The 24,718-nt window shown below is 38.4% G+C and overlaps 1 protein-coding gene across 2 annotated transcripts in view; it reads right to left on the minus strand.

Moving 5' to 3' along the window:
- LOC131438427 (semaphorin-2A) overlaps window positions 1-24,718 on the minus strand; it is a 250,567-nt gene that overhangs the window by 7,381 nt on the left and 218,468 nt on the right. For both annotated transcript variants that reach the window (XM_058608443.1, XM_058608442.1), the window contains exons 7-10: window positions 19,503-19,640; window positions 18,865-18,997; window positions 9,121-9,477; window positions 8,434-8,662 (exon numbers count right to left, since the gene is read on the minus strand). In XM_058608443.1, the coding sequence (XP_058464426.1) occupies window positions 8,434-8,662; window positions 9,121-9,477; window positions 18,865-18,997; window positions 19,503-19,640 (857 nt within the window). The remainder of the gene's footprint in view (window positions 1-8,433; window positions 8,663-9,120; window positions 9,478-18,864; window positions 18,998-19,502; window positions 19,641-24,718) is intronic.

Here is a 24,718-nt window from a genome sequence, read left to right on the forward strand (position 1 = left end):
GCATTTCAAAACGTATGTGCTTAATTGGTTTCAGCATTCTGTCGAATCATTTGCAATTTTTGCCAAACTCAATTACGTATCTGTTGACTAATTACAATCAAACAGAGATGATCGAAAGGTGTGAAATCTCATCACTGAGCTCTGGACAGAGTAATCAATTTTAACCACACTGACCTAATTGGCAGCTGGCAGTGCCACCACTTCCATTGTGGCAATCAATATCAAGGGATTTTTTTAGTGCTGCTGCTGCCGCTGTTGTTGTTGTTGTTGTTGACATTTTCCCTCGTTTCCCCTTCCAATTAAAGCACGAAAATCCGCAATCATCGATAATGCGCCGCAGTCATTTGCTTGAGCCGGGAATATTTCAGCATTTGGCCGCCATTCGGAAAGCCATCAGCTAGTTATCGGACGTCGGTCAGTTCCATCAATTTGTGGTCGACCATCGGAAACTGTTGCACTGGCTGCAATATCGCACACACACACACACACGCACACACTTGCGAATTCGGGATTCGCATCCAAATCTCACCTGGTGCGAAAAACCGAGTCTAATGAAGCGACTAATTGAATGCAGTCGAGCCGGAGTCGAGTTCGATTGATTAATTAATGTCCTAGTCCTATTGTACGTTGGGAGATGAAGAGTTTTTTTGCGCCCTGCTGTGGTAGGCGAATAATTTATCGATCGATAAGGGCTCGAATGAGCGATTATTTTCCTGGCTAACATGATGCAGAATTGCGGTGTTGCAGAATTTATTGCCATGAAATTAAATTGTTTTTATTGAAATTTGATTTATTGCAGAGTTGACTCTAATCTAAGTAAATCGAAAAAAAAGGTTAAATTAACCTGATTATTTTAATTTTAAATTAAAATTGACTGCACAGCGTCAAATCATGCAATTTAGGACTAATGATGAGCATTAGTCTATGGGCCGCGGAGGCCTTTGGAAAATTATTATTATTGAGTTATGATTCAAGTTTAAATTGTTAGGTTTGGTGGTAAATGTAAATAAGCACAACATCGCATTTATGTTATAACGAACAGAACGCAATTATTGCCGGGCGGTTTGTTATTGAGAAAACCTTATGCGAATTTTTATTAGAGGAGATAAACATTTATTATAAACTAAATGATAGAATTTCTTCTATGAGATTGTCGCAGGCTAAACTTTTGCATGTTGGGGCTACACATCAGTTCGGCCCGTTCTTTAAATCAAATGTATTAATTTCAAAATAAAAAAATTAAAGATTAATCCAAGTATCGTCCACTGCTAGTTATTACTTTTTCCATTTCTCAGGCAGTTTTCGAATTCTATCTCGAAAAAATACCTCGTCTTTTGAAGTGATTCAAGGTTGAGGGCAATTTTCGATTTCTGCGAAGGAGGTGAACCAATGGTTTGCAAGATTGAGATGCATCCGTCGGAACAACTAGTAATCAGAAGGAGCAGCATCAGGAGAATAGGGTGGGTGCGCCCAAATATTTTTTCACTACTTTTGCGACATGAGGGCGAGCGTTGTCAGGGAGTAGAATAACTTGTCTCATGTCATGTCTTTGCTTGTTTTCCGACCGCTTTTCTTGTAATGCACGGCTCAAACGCATCAATTGCAGCCTATACCGAACGCTCATTGTCCCTAGTTGTAGCTGCTCATAGTACACAATAACCTTTTGGTTCCACCAGATTCACAATATGACCCTCGAACCATGTTGAGGTCGATGGCAACGATTGACCGGATATAGCGTAGTATTTTTTTCCCTTGGGATTATCAGAAAATAGCAATTTATCATCTCCAGTAACAATTCGATATAAAAACCCTTTTCTTTGTTGCCTTCAAATCAGCTGCACGCAAGTGAAAAATCGCCTTTCAATGTCTCTTGATTTCAGTTCCTAAGGTACCCAATTGTCTTGCTTTTGAATCATTCCCATAGATTTTAATCGTGCAGAAACTGCTTGTTGAGTCACTTCTGCTAGCTTCTCTTTGGTTTGACTAGGATTTTAATTGAGTTATGTCTACAACTGTTTGTCTTCGAATTTTTTCGGTTGTCCAGAGCAAGGATCCTCTTCAACGCTGAAATCGACTCGTCATTCTTGAAACGTCATAACCATTCCCTACATAATTTATCAGATGCAGCATTATCACCATAGACACCAACAAATCTTTGATGCGATTCAGCTGAACTTTTTTTCCAATTAAAACATAAAACTATAACTTGCTTAGTTAACACAAACGTACTCATAATTAACACTGTGAAAAACAAAGTTTTTTTTTTGAAAAACTCGAAGCAATATGAACTAAATATTAACAGCAGATGCCCAGCCTCTTGATATTAGCGACATCTGCTGTTACTGTTAAATATTTATAACAGCCAGAGCCATCTTTTGAAAACGGACGGAACTAATTTGTACTCCTAATATGTTAGACGACCTAGATATTTTACTTGATTTTCTTAAAAACTGGTTTTGGTGCATTAAAGATTGCTCCGAAAAAATTGAAGCACTAAGATTTCTGTTGAATTAAACACAACCGTTGGATAGTATTTTTTTCCTTATTCTATATAAAGATAATAGAATGGATTGAGAAATCAACTTCAGATCGGAGCTCCGGACACCCGCAAAATGCTCAATTTTTTTGAAAGCTACTAGTTTGCGGATCAAATGGCTGTCACTCCCGATTTCTAAAATATAATCGTATAAGTGACGTAACCGACAAGATGCGTTGTTTTTATTTTGCCGCTAAATTTTCTCAGAGATGGCTGAACCGATTTTAACAAATAAAACTTGTTTGAAAGCTACTATTAGGTCATTGATCAGGTATGAAAATCAAATATCTATCACTTCTCCCGGATATATAATGGTATAAATGAAGTAAACGATCAAACGCCCGTTTTTACTGTTGAAGATTCTCGGAGGCCAATATCAACAATATTTGGCATGTTTAAAAGGTACTTTTGAGTCATTATTCCAATTCGCAGATAAAATGGTTGTCGTTCCTAATTTCGGAGATAAAGAGGTACAAGTGACGAAATCGACAAACCCTAATTTTTTATTATTATAATTAAACCGTTAATTTAAAACTTTTATAAGGTCAATAATCAAGCACGATACTCAAATAGATGACACTTATGGTACTTTTTTCCTACCACTCACTTTTCTCGGAGAAACTTGAGCCGATTTAAAAAAAAACTCAGGCTCAAATTGTGGAAAGTTCTGGTTCTGGAGATTAATTGTATAAGTAACATAACCAACAAAACGCGTTTTCTACCCGCTCAAAAAATGTTTAAAGGATACTTTTTCAAAGACAAGAGTAAGGCATTGTCGCACTAGGTGGATTGGAAATAAGTTTTTTAAAAAACTGGTAATATTACACTATCCTATCTGATTAAACTCAAGTCTCATTTTATGCAATTTTTGATACGAGTTTTCAAAGTTGTGCGAGAATGTAGTGTGTAGTGTAGTCTCAAAAAAAAAAAACTATCTGGGACTGCCTGGAAAGTTGAATGATCCGCGAGGTGGTGTTAGCAGTTTAACATAATCTTCTAATGCACTGATAAGCCGAAGACGAAACGTAAAAAATATGAAACAAGTCATGTATAATAAATAATAATTTTTACGTTTCGTCTTTGACTCATCAGTGCAGAGCAGTTCAAATTGAACTGCTTAGTGCTAAACTAGACAGCTCAATTTGTCATGTATGCCTAATCCACGAAAAAAAATGGACTCCGGAATCCAGATGCAGGATAATAAAATTCGAATTGAATTTTGATATTGGTTCTTTGTTCTTGAGCTTTATTTGGAACTAAAATTAAGGTTCAATTTCAATTCAATTTATAAAACGAAATTTGAAATTGAATTCAATTTATTCAATTTCAAATTTCGTTTTATGATACCGGTTCAAAGTTCAGTTTAGGAAGTCTGCCTCTGAATTAGGTTTTGGAATCCAAGCTTAGATCTCAATTCTAGGATTGAAATCTAGACTCAGACCAGAATCCAGAGTTCATTTAAAAAATTTCGGAGCAGAATTAGTTTATAAAATTCACTTCCAGAATTCTGGTAGAGAACCAATGTCAAAAATTTGGTTCCATTTCCAGAACTCAGATCCAGAACTAAAACCCGATAATCTGTTCCACAATTCATTTCCTCAATCCAGTAAGTTCTAAAATCCAGGTCCAGGATTCAATTTCAGAATTCAGTGCCTGAATTCAATTTCACAAGCCCGGTCCGGTTTCAGATTCAGGACCCAGAATTCCTGAACTGAAACCAGTCCCGAAGTTTAAATTGAATTCTGCAGCGAAAATTCCGGTTCGGTCCAGATTTAAAGTTCTTGAGTTAAGTCTTAATTCTGGAACTGGGTTTGGAATTTCAGAACCAACGAACTACCCGTAATTGTAAGTGTTTAAGGCAGATTATGTAGGAAAACACTATAAAAAACAAAGTATTGCATGAGAGAAAGTAAACAGAAATGATTTTATTGGTAATTTTTTTCGGTTTTTAACGATATCAAACTAACTAGAGATTATAAGAAGAGAAAGAATATGAAATTATAGAGCCATAGTACTCAAGGGAGAGCAAGGATGTGGAGAATAAAGTGTGGAAAAGTGAGACGTGACAAGGGTCATTTAAGTAAGCAGAAGGCTTCTCGTAACAGATCGGCTGAAAATTTCGTATCGTTTCTATGAGAGGGCGCCACTAGAATTAAATCCATACCATTTTCAGTTAGTACCAACCTTCAAAAGATACGTGTATAAATTTGACAGCTGCCTGATTATTAGTTTGTGAGATATTGCATTTTGAGTGAAGCTACTTTTGTTATTGTGAAAAAAATGGAAAAAAAAGGAATTTCGTGTGTTGATGAAACACTACTTTTTGATGAAAAAAAGTGCCGCCGATACCAAAAAATGGCTTGATGAGTGTTATCCAGACTCTGCACCGGGCGAAGCAACAATTCGTAAGTGGTTTGCAAAATTTCGTACTGGTCATATGAGCACCGAAGACGATGAACGCAGTGGACGTCCAAAAGAGGCTGTTACCGATGAAAACGTGAAAAAATCCACAAAATGATTTTCAATGACCGTAAAGTGAAATTGATCGAGATAGCTGACACCCTGAAGATATCAAAGGAACGTGTTGGACATATTATTCACGAATATTTGGATATGAGAAAGTATTGTGCAAAATGGGTGCCGCGTGAGCTCACAATCGATGAAAAACAACAACGAATTGATGATTCTGAGCAGTGTTTGGAGCTGTTATATCGAAATAAAACCGATTTTTTTCGTCGATATATAACAATGGACGAAACATGGCTCCATCACTTCACTCCGGAGTCCAATCGACAGTCAGCTGAGTGGACTGCACGCGATGAACCGAACCCAAAGCGTGGAAAGACTCAACAATCGGCCGGTAAGGTTATGGCGTCTGTATTTTGGGATTCGCATGGTATAATTTTCATCGACTACCTTGAAAAGGGAAAAACCATCAACAGTGACTATTATATAGCGTTATTAGAGTGTTTGAAGGAGAAAATTTCAAAAAAACGGCCTCATTTGAAGAAGATAAAAGTTTTGTTTCATCAAGACAATGCACCGTGTCACAAGTCGATGAAAACCATGCTGAAATTGAACGAATTGGGCTTCGAATTGCTCCCTCATCCACCGTATTCTCCAGATTTGGCCCCCAGTGACTTTTTCCTGTTCTCAGACCTCAAGAGAATGCTCGCTGGTAAAAAATTTAGAAGCAATGAAGAGGTAATCGCTGAAACTGAGGCCTATTTTGAGGCAAAGGACAAATCGTACTGCAAAAATGGTATCGAAAAGTTGGAAGATCGCTATAATCGCTGTATCGCCTCTGATGGCAATTATGTTGAATAATAAAAACGAATTTTGGCAAAAAAATGTGTGTTTCTATTAAACGATACGAACTTTTCAGCCGAACTGTTATCTAAACTTTTACCTTCTACCAGAGGAGTCGAACTTAGGCATCTTGGCGATACGAGTCATCCGAGTCTCTGATATGTCAGAAAGTAAAGGCAAAGGTCGTTTGCCATTTACTATCCGAACCGGCCGAATTATTACTGAAATTATTAGTAATGGCTTTAGCTCCACTGGAATTCATATAATAAGAAAAATATGAAGTCATCGCTCGATCGCTGAATACTGGTTATGCGGTAAATATACCGAAAAATAAGCATACTTTCTGTCTATGCCTTCAATTAGTCAGTCTAACTATGACACGGAGTTTTCAGTTCCGCAAGGGCCAAACCCACAAATGTTACGTTTATGACTACATTCTGTAGGCTCCTGCCGCCATTCAGTCATCGGCACGGAAATACACTTTTTTTGCGAACTCCCGTAGTGTTATTTTTAGCCAGTTGAGAACCGCTACCGACACTATGCGACTATATAGGTTGCTCAGAAAGAGAAGTTGACATTGAGGATCAGTTTCCTTTGGTGGCCGAGCAGCCGGGGAATTGATGTGAAAACTTAACTCCCAAATCAAGTTTCAGAGATCGAATCTCAAATTCTGTTCCCAAATTCAACTCCTTTTCAAGGACGAGATCTAGAATTCTGTTCCATGATTCAGATTTTGAACCTTGAACTGAACCAGAATCTGGACTACGGGTGATGTGAAACAGTCTACTTTGGGTAGTTTATGCTATCGATGTGGAATAAGACAACCAAAATAATTAAATAGGTTATGATTGATTTTCTCAATAAACCAGTGTCAATCCGTAGTGATTATGACAACTCGATCGGTTATCGTTAGTCAGAGCTAATAAAAGTCATATTCAATTACTCAAAATAGACGAAAATGACGAGAAATAATGATCACTCTCAGCTCCGCTAGCAAATTGTGAGAACGAGATCCATGTCTAGTCAGCAACATAAACGGAATAGTAGTTTCAAAATTGTGTTCTTTCTATTATTTACCCTTTCAGTCATTTTCGGTTTTCAGTGAAAACCGTATACTGTGCAGTGTCGAAATTTAACTGAAGCTTCGAAAGTGACAGAACAGGATTCAACATGACTTCTAACTGTTGATAACCGTTTATATAGTAGTTTTGGCTTCCAAATAGGTTCAGGGATGTAATTATTTCGATTTGCCATATTTTAGTCACTTTTTCTAGTCAAACGTCACAAATTGTCATTATATCGATGAAATAATGAGAGCTGAAACTCGACTGATTCTCCCTGCAGACGTTATTCCGGTTTCGTCTTGTCGTAGGGGAACGAGTGACGTTAACATTGATACTCTCTTTGTTTTTGCAGTGAGAGACGAAAATTCTTCGTCTCTGTTCGTACGTTTTGGAGGCGATCATTTACGAAGGAGGCGATAAAAAATGAATATGAGGTTGTTAGATTAGATTCCTCCGTTTGAGAATGCGTGGCAATTTTAAGCTCTGTTCGTTCACAGTATTAGGTTATAAGTTTTTGTGAAAATATTGGAAGAACATCGAATACACCATCCAGGAGCATTCTATTCTAGTTCTATTTGCCAAATCCACTATAGAATGTTACTGGATCGTACATTGGATGTTTATCGAATATTTTCACAAAAACTAATCTGCCTTTCTCATATAGAAAGGTTATGCAATCACTTGAAAAACCGACTAGTGAAAATTGGCCCGGAGGGCCAAGTGTCATATACCATTCGACTCAGTTCGTCGAGCTGAGCAATGTCTGTGTGTGTATGTGTCAAATAATCTCACTAGGTTTTCTCGGAGATGGCTGAACCGATTTTGACAAACTTAGATTCAAATGAAAGGTCTCGTGGTCCCATACGGAATTCCGGAATTTCATCCGGATCCGACTTCCGGTTCCGGAGTTATAGGGTAAAGTGTGTTCAATATTGTACACCGTCAGTTAAACCGGCGAAACAAAAAACGTAAAAAAATTCCTAAACTGGTCTCAAAACTACACAAATCGATAGTCATTATCAGTAGGCAACTAAATAAACCGATTCCGGCTATCCTGGTTCCCGGTATCCGGTTCCGGAAGTACAAATAGAATACCACAATATTATATGTACATGAGAAAGGCATTATTACACCACTAGGTGGATTAAAACAGGTTTTAATCCTTTGGGATGGTCAAATATAGGTTGTCTATTTCTTTGCATTTGTGGATTATATTTCCTATGAGGTTTTATTCGGATCCGAATCGCGACTGCAATGATTGTTAGTAAAATGCTTCATATTACTGAACTGAGAGAGAAGGCCAAGAGTAATTCTTTTGTAATGCGAACTATTGTATGATATAGATTATATTACAAAGAAAAGATTGAGCAATTTCTTTCAAAAGGTTGAAAACGTGTGCTTCTCTCATACTGAAGTCAACATGCTACCGAACCAATTAACCAACACTATCGTCCTTCTGTTCTTCGGTTAATGGGAATTACGGTAGCAACAATAGAGCTAACTACAACTACAAAATATACTCACTTGTCTACAACCAGCTTGGTGAAGACCAGATCGCGCTTGTAGAAGACCGGATTGTTGTGCTCGTGGTTGACGGCCTTGTCCATTAGCGGGTGGGAGCGGATGAAGTTCAGCACCGAGTCCGGCAGGGTGGATGTGTCGTTGACGCACGTGCCCGGCCGGGGATCCGGAATCTTCGAATTCAGCACCGGAAGCCAGGCGGAGTTGGATGTTGCTTGCTCCTTGAATTTGCCTGTCGGCGACGGTAATCAGAGACAGGACCGGGACAGGGAAAAGAAGGAAAATAAATCACCATTTATATACGCACTACATGTTCGGCACCGTAAGGCCCGTCTGTGTCTCGGTGCGGTTGATTGTTGCGCCGTGAGGTGTGCTTCGAGATTGCTTCCCGTGTCGTGCCACGTACCGTAGCATAAATCAAAGGCGATAAAGTGTGAAAAAGTGCCACGAAACCGGTGGCGGAAATATTTCATTCTTTCTCCGGACGGCAAAAGTAGCTTGGCACGCAATTTAAATTAATTTGCGGCAGAGTTGCCGTCATGCGAGAAGTCGCCGAAATGCTCCGGGAGAAATTTTTTCGTTTTTTCTTGTGAAACAGTCTGTCACACACACGCACACACAGGCCATGGTACTTGCAATCGCACAAGGATAATCATAAATCTAACTGAACGATTGTCAGTAAATCCCTACCTGCAAAGGCAGCATGCACCTCCCCAATGTCAAAACTGCAAACGGCTGATCCAACCAAACCGTTGGTGCTGGTGGTGAACGTAGCGTAGAATTTACTTCTGTCCGTTGGCAGTTGATACACATCCTGGATTTCGTTGAAATAGAACGGAAATTCGCCGGAGATACTGCAGTTGAGTCTTGCCTTCAAGTAGGTAGCCCAGTTCTGGTTGAGAATGTTTTTGCCGCCGGTGTCCTTCTTGCAGACTCGTGCGATCCGAGAGTATACCGCTTTGCCGCAATTGATGTATTCGACGGCCGTTTCTCGGAAAAAGAAGTACACGTACTCGCCAATATCAAACGTGCCCACGAAGTTCGGTTCTGTGAAAGAGAAAAAAACGAAACATTGTTGCACTTATGAATGATTCACATTGAGCAGACAGGCAATGAATTCTCATCTGGATGGCAGCCTTTCATCGACCGATCACTGAACACAGTAAACTTCAACTGCACCATTGCACATCCGCCTAAACTTGCATTCGAAATGGCATTCATGAAAAGATGCATACGATGAGAATGGTTGCGATTTTCGATCTCGCACATATGCAAAAACAACTCCTCGTGCTCGCCCACACCGCTCAGAAATTTGCCGATGTTTCTTGTTTCGATTAAGCCCTTGAAATAATCATCCACAATCGTTTATGTAGTCTTGTTTGCATAGCGAAAGCAAATAACCAACGCCGTTCGACGGCACTGGCTGCCTTCCGTCGTCCATTTGTTTTTTGCTGAAATACACATCAACAGAAGAAACCGATTCCCGGGAACATTGATTAAAACCATACGGATGCAAATTTTTATTATTATTTATCTGCCACCGTTTTCATCAGCCTCGGCATCATCGTTCGCAGCGAGTGACTTCAAATGGCACGCATAATGCCGGCTCCAGACGGCTCCGCGTCTAATGATGAAGTTAATTGAAAAAAATAAACGAACGACAGATTGAAAGGAATTTCACTGCGCACTGATCTTGCATAAAGATCCGAACTTCACCCTTTCGAGGGTAGATACAATGTTTGTACCCTCCCAGACTTTCGATGGGAGACTATCATCTTGCGATAATTTGACTGAAGATTCAAAGTTTTGTTTATTTATTATATATTGTTATTGTAAAGTCCATCGAATTCGAAATCTACATTGACATGGGTGGATAAAATCCCATCATATATGTCATTCTCGAGTGGGCCATCTTTTAGAAAAACAGCAAAATCCAATTGTCACATAACATCTTAAATAATTTAATTACAAACAAAAATCATCAGCGCTGACTGGATAATTCTCCAAACTCAAAAAGATCTTCTACAGCAGTAAATGATCGAATGGCAGCGGCTTCATTATATCCAAAACTAATTCTATGAATTCTTTGATGAAGTAAAGTTGCATTCCGCAGTGTTCTTTTCGTTGTTCTAAAATTAATTTTGAATTGCAAATCCAGTGCATTTATTTCTCCGTCGATCAGTTGTGCAATAACTACAGCCAGGCCCGCACTCAGGATTTTATTTCGGGAGGGGCCCAAAGATTAAAAAATAATGTTACTGAAGATTGCTAATGTACCTAATTCTCGGTGTGCATTTTACGGCCGTTTTTAACTTACATTTTAAACTTTTCCACTGGAACTGATGTTGTATTACATTTCATTACGTTTACTGTCTTGTTATTTCTGTAACACATATCTGAGACATTCTAAATAATTACATGTTTTTGATGTCGCGTGGGGCCAGGGCCCCTCGGGCCCCCCTCTGGGTACGTGACTGACTACAGCGCGTTTTATTTTACGGCGACGTTGCAGTGATTCGATTCCAATTAATTGGCATCTTTCCGGAAACGGTGGTAGATTCGACGGATGTCTCTACGGTAAGTGCTAAACGAGCAAACCGTTTTTGAACTCGTCCAATTCGCATGCACCATGAGAGTTGATCCGGTGACCAAACTAATGAAGCTTCCAACAAGTGAGCAGTACAATGCCTTCAAGCAACGAAGGTCTTTAAAAACCTTAGCGATGTTTTTCAATAAATCCCAACTGACGTGACTCTTTTGAAATGATCAGTGATCGAAGTGAATCAAAAGTCAATTTTTCATCCGAAAATATTTCTAAATCGCTCACCTGGCTAACTCTACGCAGAACAGAGCCATCAATATTGTAATCAAATTTGACAGGAGAACAATTCCAGAAATGCTTAGCAGATCATCAGACTCGACCTTCTCCGATTTGGATGAAACTTTGCACATTGCTTCAGTATGGCAAACCATAAGTTTTGAACCGATGGAGAGGTCAATCCGACTCACGACTGATTTTTAAAAAGGGCGTATGTGTTTTTGCATTTCACAAAAATTGCCTTTTTCAAATCGTTGTAACTCGGAAACCGTTAATTGTACAAAAATGGCGTTCAGGAAGAAGTTGTAGGGAATCGATTGGCACTCTAAAAAAAATATACACCGAAAAAAATTTTTGATTTTTTATCAATAATTACAAAATAATCCGAAAAAGTTAAATGAAAAAAAATCAGGGTTTTAATTTTTTTTGATAGCTTTTCTTTTAAAGCTGTTATTAAAACCTACAGATTGATGGCTATCCCATTCGTGCCTTTTGAAAAATGAAGAAGTTATAGCTAAAACAGTTTACGGGTGCATGCAAATGATCAAGTTCTTCTCGTTGTAATTCGGGAACCGTTCATCGTACAAAAATAGCGTCAAGGAAGAAGTTGTAGGGAATCAATAGGGCACTCTAAAAAACTACAAGGATCAGCCCCATGTGGTCGTTCGAGCCATTGATGTGTAACAAGGCAACCAAAATTTCTAATGATCTACGATCAAACTGTTCAAACAATCGTCACACTTTTGAATCCGCAATTGCACGAGAGTCTGGCTAGATTTATCTTGATTAGGAACAAACACCGAAAATTGTTTGTTTTATAGCCGACGAAATTACACTAATATGCCAAATGTATGCAATTATATCTTTGTACATACTTGCGATACGGATTTTGATATTAAAGCTTCTCTTCGTCAAGCTTGTGTTCAAGTTCTGTATGCAAGCAATGATTTTTATAGCGTTAAGTTTCTCTACCATTCTTCGATTTCAGTTGAAGCGATAAACTTCTTCTCAATATCAATCGAGTTCATCTTATATAAATTAGAAATTCCTCTTACGCACTCAAAATTTACCCTAGGGTAGTTGTCAATTTCTCAGGCGAAACGACATAACATGGAATTTCATCCGAGCTTGCATGACACAAGATCAGAGCATACCAATTAAAGCTTCAAATCGTTTTATGGCACTTTTTGTCTTGCTGTCTAGCAACAACCTACCTCTAGCATGTTATGCGTAGGACTGAAACGTTAGCTATAATTTCGCTTCTATTTATAGATTCGCGTGCTTCCAACAGCTTCACTTTTGCATCAATTGATCGCTTACCCCTTCAAAACCGTCGTCTATGGCAGGGAAATCCGATATGCCAGAGATTTTTAGCAGACAAAATAGGACACTGCTCGCTACTAATCAAAATTTCAATCATTTATAATTGAAAATACGTAGCTTGATAAATTCAAATCGAATCTTAGAAATATTTCCAATCAAATAATGAAATAATATCAATAATTGATACAAAACATACTGAGTTGTAAGTGTTTAAAACCTGACAACATTTCTACTTGTATTTTTCCTTGAGTTTCTAATTTGCACCCCTATATAGAAAATAAAGATGTGTTCCACATAAAAAAATATACACTTTCGATTTTTTTGATAATTTTTATTTTAAAGCTCTTATCAAAACCTACAGATTGATGGCAATCCCATCCGTGTCTGAAGAAGTTACAGCTAAAACAATTTACAGATATATTCGAAATTTCAAGTTCTCGTTGAAAGATACTCATTTTAACAGTAGAACTAACGTAACTACGTTAACTGATTAGAAAGACTATCGATAATCGGTGGATAGATGTCAGTTTTATTCTTATTCACGCCATTTAGTTATATCCCTGATATTATCCATTCGTCCCTTTTTTCTTTCAGTCATATATTCTTCAAATACTAATATAAATAAACATAACTATATTAGTCTTTAAAGTTTTCAGAAATCGTAGAATGGATTTTCGAAGCATTCAATATTCCTAAACCTCTAAAGACCATCATAACGGCATTCCTTCCAATAGCTAGAACTTTTTTGAAACAGTTATCAGCTCAATGGCCAGTTCTCTCAGGATTTGTATCATTTGATGGATAATTTAACATCCGCTGCAAATGATTCAATCACTGTCATGCAGTGGAATTGTCGAAGCATCATGCCAAAACTTGATTTATTTAAAGTTTTATTGCATAGTCAAAAATGTGATGTATTTGCTTTGTGCGAAACATGGCTTACATAAAACATAACCTTTAATTTTAATGACTGTAACATTATACGTCTCGATAGAGACTCTCCGTATGGTGGAGTGCTTTTAGGAATTAAGAATTCCGAAATGTTATTCCTTTTAAAGATTAAACATTCCTTCGACTTCTAGTACAGAAGTTGCTTGTCAAATAAACATTAAAGGAAAGGACATCTGCATTGCTTGGGTTTATATTCCTCCAAGAGCTCAAGTTGGACAACGACAGCTTAACGAAATGGTTGAAGCCCTTCCTGCTCCACATTTGATTCTGGAGGATTTCAATTCGCACGGAATTATGTGGGGTTCCCTTTGAAATGATAGCAGATCATATTTAAGATTCAATATTTGCGACAATTTTAGCATATTAAATATTAAATCCGTGTCATGAATTCCAAGATTTAGCTCTTTGTTCGGCTTCAATTCGGCTAGGTTGCTCCTGGAAAATATATCCTGATTTACATGGTAGCCATCATTTACCATTCATCGTCTCAATTTCCAGTAACAAATGCATTGCTGATTCAGTTAATATTCCATATGATTTGACAAAAAATGTTGACTGGATTAAATACCAAAGTAATATTTCAAGTGTCTTAACTTCAATGGAAGAGCTTCCCCCACTTGAAGAATATGACTTCCTCGTTTGTTCGATTCTGGAGGCCGCAGAACAAGCACAAACCAAACGATTTCTTGGTCCATCATCTAACAAAAGGCCTCCAAACCCTTGGTGGGACAAAGAGTGCTCAGATGCTAAGTACGCGAAACAAAATGCTTTCAAGACGTTTTTAAAACGAGAAGGAGAAACTCCTCAGAATTTTGAAAAATTCTTGATTTTAGAAGCCAAGTACAAAAGCATACATCGGGCCAAGATATGTAGCTATTGGAGACATTGTGTCAAAGGTTTGTCAAGAGAAACCTCAATGAGCACTCTTTGAAATATGGCCAGACGAATGAGGAATCGTAACGTAGGAAATGAGGGTGATGAATACTCGAACCGATGGATATTTGATTTTGCGAGGAAAGTTGGTCCAGATTCTGTTCGTACGCAGAGCATTATTTGGGAGTCTTCTCCAAATAATGGTTCCATTGATAGCCCCTGTTCAATGATGGAATTTTCCATAGCACTCATGTCTTGTAACAATAACGCTCCTGGGTTGGACAGAATTAAATTCAACTTGGTGAAGAATCTGCCCGACCTTGCAAAAAGACGTTTGTTGGAATTGTTCAACAAGTTTCTTGAGCAAAATATTGTTCCACCTGACTGGAGGCAAGTGAAAGTTATCGCCATTCAAAAGCCGGGAAACCCAGCTTCCAATCACAACTCATATAGACCTATTGCAATGTTGTCCTGCACCAGAGAATTGTTCGAAAAAATTATTCTTCGACGTCTCGACACTTGGGTCGAGACGAACGGTTTGTTGTCAGATACTCAGTTTGGCTTCCGTAGAAATAAAGGGACGAACGATTGCCCTGCATTACTTTCGTCTGACATCCATATTGCCTTCGCTCAAAAACAACACATAGCATCTGTATTTTTAGACATTAAAGGAGCATTTGATTCAGTTTCCATTGATGTTCTTTCAGACAAGCTCCACCAACATGGACTTCCAGTGGTTATAAATAACTATTTGCACAACCTTTTGTCAGAGAAATGCATGTATTTTTCACATGACGATTTGGCAACATTCAGAATCAGCTACATGGGTCTCCCGCAAGGCTCATGCCTCAGTCCGCTCCTCTATAATTTTTACGTGAATGACATTGACAGCTGTCTAGTAACCTCATGTACACTAAGACAATTGGCAGATGATGGCGTAGTTTCAGTTACTGGACCCAAAGCTATTGATCTGCAAAAACCATTGCAAGATACCTTAGATAACTTGTCCGTTTGGGCTGTTCATCTGGATATCGAATTCTCTGCGGAGAAAACAGAGCTGGTCGTCTGTTCAAGAAAGCATGATCCCGCGCAGCTTCAGCTTCATATGATGGGAAGAATGATCTAACAGGTTTTGATTTTCAAATACCTCGGGATGTGGTTCGATTCCAAATGCACGTTGGGAGGACACATTAGGTATCTGATAATAAAATGCCAACAAAGAGTAAATTTTCTTCGAATAATAACAGGATCTTGGTGGGGTGCTCATCCGGAAGATCTAATAAAACTGTATCAGACAACGATACTTTCAGTGATGGAATCTGGATGCGTTTGCTTTCGTTCCGCTGCAAACTTTCATATTATCAAACTATAGCGAATTCAGTATCGTTGTTTGCGAATTGCTTTAGGCTGCATGCATTCGACACATACAATGAGTCTTAAAGTTCTGGCGAGAGTTCTTCCATTGAAAGATCGTTTTTGGGAGCTGTCATCGCGACTGCTAATAAGATGTGAGGTACTGAATCCCCTGGTTATTAAGATCTTCGAAAGGCTAGTTGAGCTTCAATCTCGAACAAGATTCATGACAGTATATTTTAACCATATGTCACAGGAAATCGACTCTTCAAGGTATATTTCTTTCCGTGACACCCACCTAACTCTATTTTTCGACACATCCATGCAGCGCGAAGTGCGTGGAATCCCGGAACACCTACGCTCGATAGAAATCCCAAAAATATTTACAAGTAAGCTCAGGCATATTGATTCTGAGAAAATGTTTTACACGGACGGATCACGAATTGAAGAGGCTACTGGGTTTGGTATATTCAACAATAATGTTTCGGTTTCATTTAGGCTTCAAGAACCTGCATCTGTTTATATAGCAGAGTTAGCAGCAGTTCATGTAATCGTTACATTATCTCCAATCCATTATTTTCTCTTCACAGATAGTCTGAGTGCAATTGAAGACATTCGCTCAAACGCTGCTGTCATATTGAATAATAATTATCAAATCTGAGAGTGAACTTTATGCTATTGAGGGTGAAATTTATGAGAGACCAATTGCTTTCAAAGAATTCTATTGAGAGTTCCGCCAAAGAACACTTGCTATCTGGCAAGCTTCTTGGGATAGAGATGGTCTGGGTCGGTGGATGCACTCAATTATTTCTAAATATCGACAAAGGGATTTCATACGTATAATGTTCAGACTCATGTCCAATCACTACGCATTAGATGCACATCTCCTTCGAATTGAACTTTCCGAGGCTAATCATTGTGCTTGTGTCGAAGGTTATCGCGATATTGATTATGTCGTTTGGATATGCGTGGAGTATCGTGTGGTCAGATCTCAACTAAAAAAAATCCTTGCGTACCCAAGGTAGACTATCCAATATCCCAATTCGCGACATTCTTGCTCGTCGTGACTTTCCTTACATGAAACTTCTTTATCATTTCAATAAGTCCATTGAAGTTCCAATTTAAATTTTATTCAATGTTAGACCCCTTTCTCTTCCATGAGTTCAACCAATAGCCAGCTATATTATTTGAATAAAAGTGATGAATCTAATTAGTTATAAGATCTTGTACAAAATAAATGTAATTTATTTGCTTGATAAAAACAGTGTTTAGATTAACTAATGAATACCAACATACTAATATGATATTCGAAATGTATTAGGTTTAAAGTATTATATATTGTGGATGCCACGGTGAAGAAAAACTTATGTATATTGCGTATTTATGAAAAAAAAACTATCTCAGCTTCCATTTGATTGAAAATGACTATTGCCACTTAAGGGAAGTACATATCCTCGATTACCGATGTGTTTTATTGGTGGATTTCATTTCATCACTAATTCTCAAATTTTGAAACGGTGCACATGAGTTGAAATTTAATTCCATATCCAGAAAATAAATCCCAACGTCGTACGTACCGTGGCACGAAACGTGTTGGCATTCGCTCCCCAGGCCGCTTGGTAGCTGGTGATAGAAGTAAGTGCACTCGAATACTTTGAATGTTCTGCCACAGTAACTTGCTCTCGTGAAGCATATCGTTTGATGTCGCGAGCATGGAAGCGTTCAGCGAGTTCGTTTTCACGGTGCGTTGTAGCGTGGCAAAGCAGGTGACTACGCTGTATGACTTTGTCTTCCAAGTACCTGAACACTGGAGGTAGAGAAAGTCATTTAATTCATAGTTAAACTGTAATACTGCCTCAATATTGGATTCCTGCAAGGTACACAGCACCCCGAATGCTTCCGTTTACTGTCGGGCGAGGTTTGCTTTCATTTAGGATGAATCTAAATTACCTAGCCTCCGAGTGTTTTTTACCGCAAACATCGGCAAGTGTTCCGACACCTTGGTACAAAAAGAAACATTCAGTTGACTGTTGAAGGTAGGTGGGGAAAAAGCTTTCTACAAACAGAAATAAAAAGCTTTGAGCCTTCCTAAATCAACAAGCCGCCTCGTACTACTGGCTCCCAACCATCGGTCGGAGCTTCCGGTGTAGCAAGGGATACTGACAATTATGGAAATGGTAGGTACATTTTTCTCAATGGGTTAGTAGTGCGCTCTTCGGTACAGCTGAAAAGAGATACCGGTACCTCTTCAGCGAGGTGAAAGTTTGAATAGTTCATGGGAAATGGGAAGAAAGCTTGCGGTTCCCGGTGCTTGGGGCTCCCACATCCGGCAAGCGGAATGCAACTGAGGGATACTTTCGGACCGGTTGATGTGCTCTGTTTGTATGTCCGGGCAATGACTGCGACGACGAGTGTTGAATGCATCACTTATCACTACTAATGTTTGTTTTACATTGCCTGTGTCCTCAGTAGGCTAGTTTTCCGTTTTGTTTTTGCTCGCAATGGCCAATGAGTGGTGTTGATGACCAATTCCAAACGATGAATGCCGAATGAAATATTTTTGCTGGTAGAAAGAGTCGTTTGTTGAGCAAACTGTATTTTAGCGGCACCTATTTGAACATAATTCATAGCGCATTCACACAAATGTTGATTACTTACTAGCCTCTTCGTATCAAGGCAAATTCAACATAGCCTATTACGATCCGGAATTAGTGAATCTTCATGGTTCTGTCAGCCTCTTACATCCCGGCTCAAAATCATTCAAAGCTGTTCGAAATCGAACAATGAACCAGCAAACGACCAGCTACACATTCCGAAAGTAAACTGAATCCCGATAAATTATCTCACCACATCGCAGGCAGACGGTCCCCGGGAAAAGCGGGTTCAACGATGAAGGGACAAATTCCTCGACTATTTTCACCCACCGCAACGACAGCATTTCTCTCCCTTCGTGCAATGTGTAAACAGCCAGTAACATCAACCACACTGGAAACGGGGTGGTAAGTGCCCCTTAACCCCCGGACTTTCATCGTTGCCATATCAAGCGTTCGAGAGCGCATCTATTCATTCTCACAGCTTACATTAAGACGAAGATTAAGACCATAAATTGTACTCACTATCAAGCCACTTGGAGTCATATTTCAGGGTGCGCTTAAAGTTGAACACCTTCTTGCCGGTCGTCATGTTGTACAGATCGGTTCGGAATATCACCGTGTCGGCTTTGGTGAACTCGGCATTGGTTCCGGAATACTGTGAGAAAGAGTGAAAAAAAATGAAATGGTGTTTTTTTTATTTTTATCAGAAACAGTGGGAATAAAACTAGGCCAACACAGTTCTCAGCACGTAGCTCATCTGCTTCATCAATTTCGGCAGAGCTCTCCGGATGCGTTACAGTTTCAATCATCCCTGAGTTCAAATTTATTTCTAACCAATGATCCGGCATCCGCTTTGTTGTCACGTTTCCGGGAATCCTCACCGGGTTCCATTGAAATATTCAAACCAGAAACAATTTACCGTACTAACGGAAATCAAATTTCGACAACAACAAAAAAAATAGCTAAACCTAGCTCACAATTAATGGTTTCGGTGAGCTTCTACCAAATTTATTCCGCGATAGTTATTCGAGTTAGTTTTTACTTCCAATGTGTTACTTCGAAAATTTATAGCATTATCTCGGATACAATTTTTTTTAAACTCTATGCGCGTTTGCTTCTAATGGGCCTGTGCCGGGGATTTTTTTTTGTTTTTTACTCACCAGCGCGGCTAAATCTCCGGGATTGCCCTGCTGCACGTAGATGGCGGTCGAGTTATCCAGTGGGTCGTACGGGCATTTCGCGATGCCCAGACCAATTCCGGGCACGAACTCCGACCGCGGTAGATGTGTGAGATTAGACTGCAAGTAAATAAACAAAGTTTAAAATTTTTTCTGTTTTCGGTACCATCCCGTTGTAAAACTGAATGCATTCGGATTTTGGGTGGCTCCCCGTGGCATAACAAACCTACTGTAGGACCAAAGCAAAACCAAAAACTAAAAAAAAAAAATAAAATCGATGATTTGGATGAATTGATTACAAAGTTGCAAGACTCGCGCTCGTGAAATGGGCCACGCTGCCGGGCAGGACAGACGGGAAACAAAGCAAGCGAAACATAAATAGTGAGTTTGTTTTTCCCCTGCCGGGTCAAATCCATTCTCATTTTATTCCCTGTGTGGAGCCCCTTTGTGAATGTTCGTGAATAAATATTAGATGAAATTTTACCGACAACTTTGGTGAAATTGCAGACAGCCAGCCACTGACCGACGATACCGGTTAGCGCAAAAACCGAAACGAGCTGAGAAGGGTTGGGCTCGGAAATTGATCGGCCTGAATCGCGGGTAGCCGTGGAGAGGGGGAGTGGGGTGGACACTGGATACGTAGTAGTTGGTACAGTTTTGGTCAGCCACCGGTCAACTGTCGAGTATGGCATACCAGAAAGCCCAACTTTATCTATTTGATGCTCGCTCTTTTTTTTTGTTTTTCGGTTTGGTTTTGTTGTCCTTAACAGTTCAGAGTTGGTGAACATGTTTACCGAGTATAGCTTCAAAAGAGAATATTGTACAAATTTGCTGACGTACCCTTTTTTTAACGTATGAACAATTTGCTATTGTGAGAATAAAGCAGTGGCATCTATTGTTCCCAATAATAGTACGACGAATGATGCAGGGACTCTGATTTGCAACACGTTTCATGTGAAAGAATGTAATATTTGAAGCCTCTAACCAAAAATAACTATTTATAATTAATTTGATCTGAAATATAAATCAGTTTCCACCCTCACTGATATCAAACCGTTTGTTTGAAGTTTCATCGTTATTGAACTGAAAATCGAGTCAGTTTCAAACCTGATTCTTATATCGGGTTAGCCTTATCCCCGCCGATTGCAAAGTTCGAAGCAAAAACGACTTTAGCATTCTTCAGTTATTTCCCACGGCTAAAATTGCGGAAACAATGCAATGCAATTCAAATCATCATGCAGTATCAATTTGAATAAGTTGTTATTCCACCAGCAGTGGCCTATCTGAGGGGGGAGGGGGTTGGCGAAGGGGGCATTCTCCCCGGGCGCCTCAATTTTAGGGGGCGGCAAAGTAATCCTTGGGACCTTTTTTTTTGCTTGCCCAAGTCAGCTTTCCGGAGATGGAGTTCAGTTTTGTTTTTTTTCTCACTATACCAACGATGGGGGCGGCAAATCTCTTGTTTTGCCCCGGGTGCCAAATTTCCTCGGTACGCCACTGCCCATCAGGAAACGCTTCAAAAGATTCGGAACTTAGTGCAAATAAGTTGGACAGACTCACATATATAGAATTATCAGATGCAGTAAAATATAGTATCAAAGATAAACTCAAGATAAGCTGATCTGCGATTTTACGTGTATCATTTGAAATCTCGCTGAATCGCTAATCGCTGTTCATAAAATGAATAAGTTTGTACGTTCTCTGTCTTGAAAATTATTATTATATAAAATCGTTTCATTTGTCCAGATTTATATCTTGTGGTTGTTCGTATCCAAATTTGTTTTTTTAAGTAACTTTGAAATCATCATAATTGACTTTCAATTCAAGAATACTTTTCAAATATTTTAAAATCCTAAATAGAAGTGAAAGACAAATAGTATACTTTCAAAGACTAGAATCCTTATCATGATTTTGTGATAATACTAACAAGTGGGTATAAATTTAAAAACGTGATTAATCCACCTAACAGTGAGATGATACCTTTTTTTTATCAATTCGCATGTGTTTTTTGCATGAATATTCTTCGGTGTTTAAGTTTTCATTACATTATTTTAATGACCGTCGTTTTAAGCGACAATTTGAGATTGTAATCACTCATTACTCTGTAATGTCCAAACTGCAAATACAATCGAATTTAAATCTAGAAGTGTGATAATCGATTAAACATGCCATGATATGTAAGTTCCACTTTAGAGTTTACGGTAATTTAAGGTACTTCCAGAGCCGGTATTCAGGAACCAGTATAACCCAAACCGATTCGTATCGCCATATGACGAAAAATTACAGTTTTGAGTACAACTTAGAAGCTTAATTGGATAAAATTCATTAATTTTTGTATGTATGTATAAAACTAATTAATTTTGTATATAAGTTTAATTCAATTTGAATTTTTGTTTCTGAAATTTGATTAGGCTTTTTTGAGAAAACGATTGAGCTTTGAGAAACGATTTTATGCTGGAACCGGAATTCTAAAATCGGTATGGCCGAAGTCAGATAAATTCACCTGAGAAGCTGTATAGTTTACATTTGTTTCAAAATATTTGAAAATCAGTGACATCTTTGAGAAATCATAGCATGAATTAAATTTTTAGGTGCCTTCTGAATCGACAACTGAATACCACTAAAACTGGAAAAAGTTAATTTTTTTATCGACTATCCAAATCTGCTAACCCGATAAACCTGATTAATTTATGTGGAATAGACATTTTTATACTAATCACCCTGTATCCCCGAAACCGGAAGTTGGATCTGACTGAAGAGCAAGATGTTTTAAAGAATCTTGAAACTTTTCATTTGCATCTTAGATGATTCTTAGATTTCATTTGAATCTTAGATCGGTTCAGCCATCTACGAGAAGAATGAGTTACACAATTTTGATTTCGTTTTATATATCAGCCTGTAGTTCCCGAAACAGAGGTCGGAACCAAACATAATTCAGGAACTTTGTTTGGGAGCATACGAATTTTCGTATGAATCTGAATTTGTAGAAAAGAAATTTTCAGAGAAAATTGAGTGAAATTATTTGTCACACACGCATTTGCTGATCTCGACGAACTGATTCGAATGGTATATGGATGTTATGTTCTTCCAGCATTTATTGCTGTAAGTAGTTTGAAACAATATAATTAAAAAAAATCTGCCATCATCTGGTTTATATATGTCATATTCGAACGATTATGTTGCCAAAAACGAGCCGTGCTAAAATCGGTCCGAGGCAAATTGTCATGAAAAAGGATGCTGTACACAGTCTTTTTGGTACTTAGAAACAATTGTATGCAACAGAATAAAAAATCGTGTTTTCCGTTGCTCCCAAGCATTGCTTTGTCATACAGCGCTCAAAACTCCTACTGCTGGAATACGGGGAAAAGTCGTTTACACAAAAATTTCGATATCTCCGTTAAAAATGGACGGATTTTAACAATCTATGGCTTGTTGGATAGGTATTATCGTGCGGAATCTAAGTCTGAAAACAAATTCTGTTTTCAAGGTCAATTGTGACAGATACTGTCAAAAAACTGAAAATTTTGACATAAAACTTCGAATAACTCAAAAAGTAAACATCCGATCTCAAAACCATTCAATAGCGTTTTGGGTGACGGGGAGACCTTTCATTTGCGACTAGTTTGATCAAAATCGGTCCAGCCATCTCTGAGATCTCGACCTCTTAGTTGACAACACACATACAGACCCCCCCCCCCCCCCCACACACACACACATACACACACATACACACACACAAACAGACATTTGCTCAGTTCGTCGAGCTGAATCAATTGGTATATGTCATTCGGCCCTCCGGGCCTCGGAAAAATTTTCGAAAGTTTGAGCGAATTCTATACCTATTTTGTATATATATATGAAAAAAGATAAAAAAGAGAATATCAAGGATGGTAAACACTAAAAGTGGTCTCATCTGCTAATGATGCTTTATCTATATAAACTTTTCTTGCAATTATTTTAGCATGATTCTGAATGAATGTTTTCTTAAAAATTTTCTGATAAGATGGAACGATGTAACGTAGGATAGTAAAAAAAATGATTGTCAATCACATTAAAATAAACGCTATCTCTAAACAAAACGTAGCTGTCATTTTCAGATTCGATTTGATATTCTTTTTTCATTTCGTTGCGCTTTATTATCTTATTATTTTCATATACAGAGTATCAATACAGACTTTTAACACAGATTTACATATTATTATCCTGAAAAATATTGATTTAAATGTGGTAACACTGTACGTTATACAAAATTGAACGAATCACGTTGTGTGCTTCGTTCGGAAGGCGGTGGTGTTTTTTTCTTCCGTACCAGCACGTACCGGTCTTGCATCGCCATTTTGTATGGCAGTTTGCATGTTTTGACACTCATCGCCCTATAATTTCGGAACCATTATCGTCTCGTCCTCATGTGCACCTCGTGCACTGCACAACTGGTCGAATTGAAGGAATGAACTGCGTCCCTAACCCTATCCAAATTATTTATTTTAAATCTTTACTTATTCGATGAAAGCAGGTTGAATCACACTGAAAATGCGCGTATTCACATGCATCTCATATACATCAGACATACAATTTCAAGCATCTGTTGTCGTTGTGATAGTGCCTTTTCCGTGCACATGAGTTATTGCACAGATTTAAGAATAGAAAGAATTACTCAGCTCAGTTCTGAGATTTGTTTGTATAATAAAAAAATCCATCCGAAAGTATATCGTTATCTCATTGTATTGAAAATCATAAGCGAACCTCCATTCCTCAATCTTTAGTTTTCACTTACAACGAACTGTTACATCTGCTTTCATACCACATATTCAGTGCACAACTAGTCCATTTTGTCACGAGACGCCACTGTTCGGAATCGAAAGTCGAATCTGGATAAAATTGTAAAGTATCTCTTAAGACAATGAGAGCTTTAATTCGAATCAAGATTTGTGAAAATCATTGTTCAACAATTGCTGCGAAATCGAATTGAGTTCCGTATTGTGCTGAATTTTTTCTTTAATAATATTAGTGTTTTCGGAATCGGAAACCGATGACTAGTAGTCCCAAAGTAGGTTCATTTATCCACCAACTAACAAGATTTGCCAACTAGATGAATTTACCAGAAAGTATTATACAAATTTGCCACTCGTTTCGCTATCAATTGTGAAAAAATACTCATGAAATTGATTTTTTTTTCATCGCGCTGTAATACCGGAAACGAA

Source organism: Malaya genurostris, chromosome 3 (assembly GCF_030247185.1).
Source record: "Malaya genurostris strain Urasoe2022 chromosome 3, Malgen_1.1, whole genome shotgun sequence".
Classification (NCBI taxonomy): Eukaryota; Metazoa; Arthropoda; class Insecta; order Diptera; family Culicidae; genus Malaya; species Malaya genurostris.